The sequence below is a fragment of the Strix uralensis genome, chromosome 22 (genome assembly GCF_047716275.1).
Source record: "Strix uralensis isolate ZFMK-TIS-50842 chromosome 22, bStrUra1, whole genome shotgun sequence".
NCBI classification, from domain to species: domain Eukaryota; kingdom Metazoa; phylum Chordata; class Aves; order Strigiformes; family Strigidae; genus Strix; species Strix uralensis.
Genome location: NC_133993.1, coordinates 3764667 through 3769541, shown reverse-complemented (window position 1 = coordinate 3769541; position 4875 = coordinate 3764667). Strand labels below are relative to the sequence as shown.

Sequence of the window (4875 nt, the reverse complement as noted above, 5' to 3'; positions counted from 1 at the left end):
GAGATAAAGACAGAGGAAGCAAGTCAGAAAACACATACAAGCCATCTATAGAAATGGTTTATGCCTGATAAAAACTCCTCTAATAACAAAGGATGTTTGCAATAATAGTAGGTCGCATAACCCAATGCTATAACAGGGATCTTTCTAACAATTCTGCAACATAGAAAATCATATTCCTGTGCCCAGGGCTATTCCCTGGCACTATTTAATTACATAGTATGGGTATATCCTCAGAAGCCCAAGGAAATGTTAAATGAAAACAATATATTCTATGTCCAGGTAGAATGAATCCCCATATCTGGAATAAAAGTGGATATGAAGGCCCGGATGTAGTCTTTGTAGAAACATCAAAGTAGACACATCAAAATTAGTATCTTGGTTATGTGGGTGCTGTCCAAGGGTCCACCTCTAAGGTGAATGAACTCTTAAGTCTCAAATAGGTTTTTGGAGGTGCCTGTCACTTGCTCATGACTATTAAAGGAGACCCAGGTGATGAAATTCCTCATACAGATTTCTGAAATTGGCTGAAACAAATAATAATTCCAAGGGATTAGCTATATATTTTTACACCTAATTATCAGAGAACCAGTCCACAGTGGTTTGTGTGATGTCCAGATTTTACAAATGCAGGAAGTGGAAGTGCAAGGCAAGAACGTCTATGATACAGCTGGAGATGAAATCCATGACTCCCAGGTCCACACTTTGTCCACAAAATTTTCTGTAAAATGTGCTCCAACCTCACTCATATCTCCAAGATAAACTCAGTATTTAAAGTAACAAAAAAATCCCTGAAACATAATATCATCTTTTGAGTGACAATCCCAGCTCAAGCCCAGGCCTTAAACTGCACTGTTCTTTTCAAAGCTTTTTTCACCTCTTTGTTCCTCAGAGAATAAATGAAAGGATTCAGCAAAGGTGTGACAATAGTGTTAAGTACATGGACAGTTTTAGTCAAATCTAGTGAGTCCTTTATGGAAGGTTTGACATGGAGAAAAATGGTAGAACCATACCAAATAATCACAACAATGAGATGGGAAGAGCAAGTGGAAAAGGCCCTTTGTTGGTCTATAGCTGATGGGATTCTCAGTATGGTAGAGATGATGTAAATATAGGACACCAGGGTTATAGTGCATGAGCCAAGGATGACAATGAATGAGGTTATGAAGGCCGCTAACTCAACCAGGCTGGTATCTGTGCAAGAGAGAACTATCCATGGGGCTATGTCACAGAAAAAATGATTAATAACATTAGAGCCACAGAAAGACAATGTGCTAATCATATATGTAGGTATGGTTATGGACAAGAAACCACAAAACCATGATCCGAAGACAAGTTGGATTAAAAGGGTGCAATTCATGATGGAGTTATAATGTAAGGGGAAACAGATTGCCAGACAACGGTCATATGCCATGGCAGCCAGGAGAAAATACTCTGTGCAGCCCAAAGAGAAAACAAAGTACATCTGTAGAAGGTAATTTTCAAAGGAAATGGTTGGGTCTCCACCCGAGAGGACTGCTAGAGCTTTGGGGACACAAGCTGTGGTGTACCAGATCTCCAGGAAGGACAGATTGCAGAGGAAAAAGTACATGGGGGTATGAAGTTGTGGATGGCTTCTCACTAAGACCACGATGGAAAAGTTTCCCAAGAGTGCCAAGATGTACATGATGAAAGAAAGCACGAACAAAGACATTTTCAGATACTGATGGCCAGGAAAACCCAGGAGGATGAATACAGGTGTGTCACTATGGTTTCCTCTTTGAACATCAGACAAAAGACTCATCTAAACAACACAAGACAATAAAAAACCAGAACATTGTTTACTGTATTGCTACTTATTTTCTGCCTTACATATTAGAATTCATAACCCAGATGACCCAAAAATGTACTGAAAAAAAAATATTTCTTTAAAATGTGCAAGGAAGTCAAAGCTTTTTTCTTCTTTTTTCAGTTTGTTTTTTTTTTTTTAATCCATTCCAGGGAAAAGTAGTTTTTCCCTCTCATAGGCTGCTATGAGCATGGTCACCAATACTCATAGTACTAAAAAGGAAGAGAAGTCCAAAAGAAATGAAAGGTCCCCCCTGTTACTTCATTCTTTGAGACAATTAACTTGATATGTATTAAAAAAAGTCTGATTTTTGAAAAATGTTCAATATTTTAACTGGGATTCATCCGCATCCACTTTAGACACCTGAAAATAAGGCATATGGTGTTTTATTCAGTTGTCTACACATAGATAACTTCCCCCCGCCCCCCCCCCTTTTTAAGTCTGGCATATTTCAATATGACACAGAAAACAATCAGGATATGAATGTTTCTGACAGATGGAGGCTGGACTGGACAGATGAATCCCACCATGAGTCTTTGGACAGGCAAGGCAAGGAAGACTGACAGAAAGACTGACATATAGAAATTGAGTCAATCAACTGAGTGGAGAATCATATGGTAATGAACTATATACAGAAGAGGGAAGAAGAAAGAGAGGTGCTGCAGCATACACAGGAGTAGATGAATAGTTATACAGACAGAATGGATGCATAAGCTCAGAAATGGAGAACAAAGAACAAAGATAGGTGTAATGCACACACACCCACACACAACCCCTTGCATCAATATGAAAGGATAGATGGAAAGGTGAAGAGGCAATATATGCATATAAAATCAGAATAATTCCAATTGGAAGAGATCTCAGAAGGACCTCCTGGTCAGCTACAATTTCAGGGCTTTATATGCACAGGGATGGATAAAGGAAGAGAAAAATAAATGTATATACAGTGACAGAGAGACAAAGCAGAGGCAAACAGAATTAAAGAGAATTTATCTTTCATTTTCATAATATTTAAAAGCTCTACTGCCGGATACGACTTGAAGGACTCAGACAGAACGGCCTGTACTGCTCCGTTGTTAGAGGGGGATGTACTGGAACTTGTAGGCTACAAACTTTGGGAGGCCTGATAAAGGAAAGAGAAAAGCACTGGGAAAAGTGCTGATATGGTGAAGAATTGCTAACCTGTGAGTCATGCTTGATAAACGGCCAAAGACGGTGCAGACAGCAAGGAATTTAGAGTTTTTTATAGGAGCGGCTTAGTTGCTATTAGTCCAATTGCTAAATGTTAAGTAGCTACCAATTAGCGCGCGCTGATAAGAATTCTGAAGCATAGCAACCAATCAATTTAACACACGCATCTTCTGATTTTCTATGAAAATGAGTGTTACATGTAATAAAGTGGAGAACTTTGCTTGCATCAAGCCTGCCTCCCGTCTCTCAATCGCGGCACTCTACATCAGAACTCACCAGAAGATTAATGTCTTAGATATTTGTGGAGTACTTCTCATTATGTCCTTTGTCCTCTTCTCTGATAATTTCTAGCATGCATCACTGTGTAATTATTTTTATATAAACTCCACAGAAATGTTTTCACAATATTCAGAGAATAATGTGAGTTTCATCTTACCACAGGTAAACACCTGCAAAGTACAGAGCTATTTCTGTATGGGTGGACAGGCCATAAAAGATATGGTAGCTGCAATTCACTTGATCTGTATGCCAAACCTACCTTAAAATTACATGACAAACATTCTGAGAAATACCTCTAAAAAAAAAAAAAAAAGAAAAAGAAAAAAAAGGATGGAATTATTTGGAGGATTGACTCAGACCTGAAAGATAGATACGAATTTTTGGGTAAGTGATAAGAAGTCATATTGGCCTTCCAGTAACACACACAATATCAAAGCTACTGCTAGATTTCATTTAATATAATTCATAAACTTTTCAAATATTTATATTTTTGGCTATCAGTCTTTTCAAGGCTTGCTTCACCTCTCTGTTCCTCAAGCTGTAAACCAAGGGGTTCATCATTGGAGGCATCAGTATGTAAGAGAGAGAAAACAGTCTGTTACTGCTGCTTGAATAGAAAGCTTTGAGTCTCAGGTAGGTCACAACGGCAGATCCATAAAACAGAGTGACCACAACCAGGTGAGATGAGCAGGTAGACAATGTTTTCCTCTTGCCCCCAGATGGTGTAGTCTTGAAGATGGTGTGGAGAATCCAGGCATATGACACAACTGTGACACAGAGGATTGCTATTTTGTAGGTGGTGATTTCATTCTTGTAGGTGTCCACACTAGCCAGCTTCAGCAGAGGCGGCAGGTCACAGAAGAAGTGATTGATCCTGTTGGGCCCACAATATGGAAGGGTAAAGATGAAAGTTGTCTGCCCTAAGGCCACCAAGACCCCAATAAGCTAAGATACAGCTGTAAGCAGGAAGCACATGTTCCAGCTCATCATGGTCATGTAGCGCAGGGGACGGCATATGGCCACATAACGATCAAAGGCCATGGCAGCCAGCAGACAACATTCTGTGATCCCTAAGAGGCACAGCCCAGAAAGGATATGCCTTTCCTTTTTGTGAGGAAGTTCACTAACATCTTGGGGATTGTGGATGTAGTGTAGCCAATCTCCAGGAAGGACAAGTTCTTGAGATAAAAATACATGGGGGAGTGAAGGGCAACATCTACCATAGTGATCAGAGTGGTGAGAATGTTTCCCAGCAAAGTACTGACGTACATGAGCAATACCAGACAAAAGAGAGAGACTTGGATTTCTGGAATGCTGGAGAAAGGTAAAAATTGGAAATAGGTCACCACTGTGTGGTTCATGCTGGTCATGTCCCTCAGGTGTTTTTTTTTAACTGCAGAAGTCATAGCATACATGTTTTCTAGTTAACTTAGAGAAATGCAAAATAGTAAATTAAGTATTTATATAGATTACTTTGTAATAGGACAATATCCCAGAAGAGGAAATGATATTTTACTGTTGTGTTCAGGTATTTCTAGAGCTAAAGATTGTTTAGAGGGGGGAGGGAAGGTGGTTCCCTT

At 39.4% G+C, this 4875-nt stretch overlaps 2 protein-coding genes across 2 annotated transcripts; both read right to left on the bottom strand.

The window, feature by feature from the left end:
• Nucleotides 1–826: 826 nt before the first annotated feature.
• Nucleotides 827–1780, bottom strand: LOC141953252 (olfactory receptor 6F1-like). Its single transcript, XM_074891726.1, has one exon. The coding sequence runs from the start codon at nt 1778–1780 to the stop codon at nt 827–829; it is 954 nt and encodes a 317-aa protein (XP_074747827.1).
• Nucleotides 1781–3769: 1989 nt separating this feature from the next.
• Nucleotides 3770–4665, bottom strand: LOC141953251 (olfactory receptor 10A7-like). The gene is given in 2 exon segments (XM_074891725.1): nt 3770–4368; nt 4371–4665. Coding segments are annotated over 2 exon segments (894 nt in total).
• Between the last annotated feature and the right edge of the window lie 210 nt (nt 4666–4875).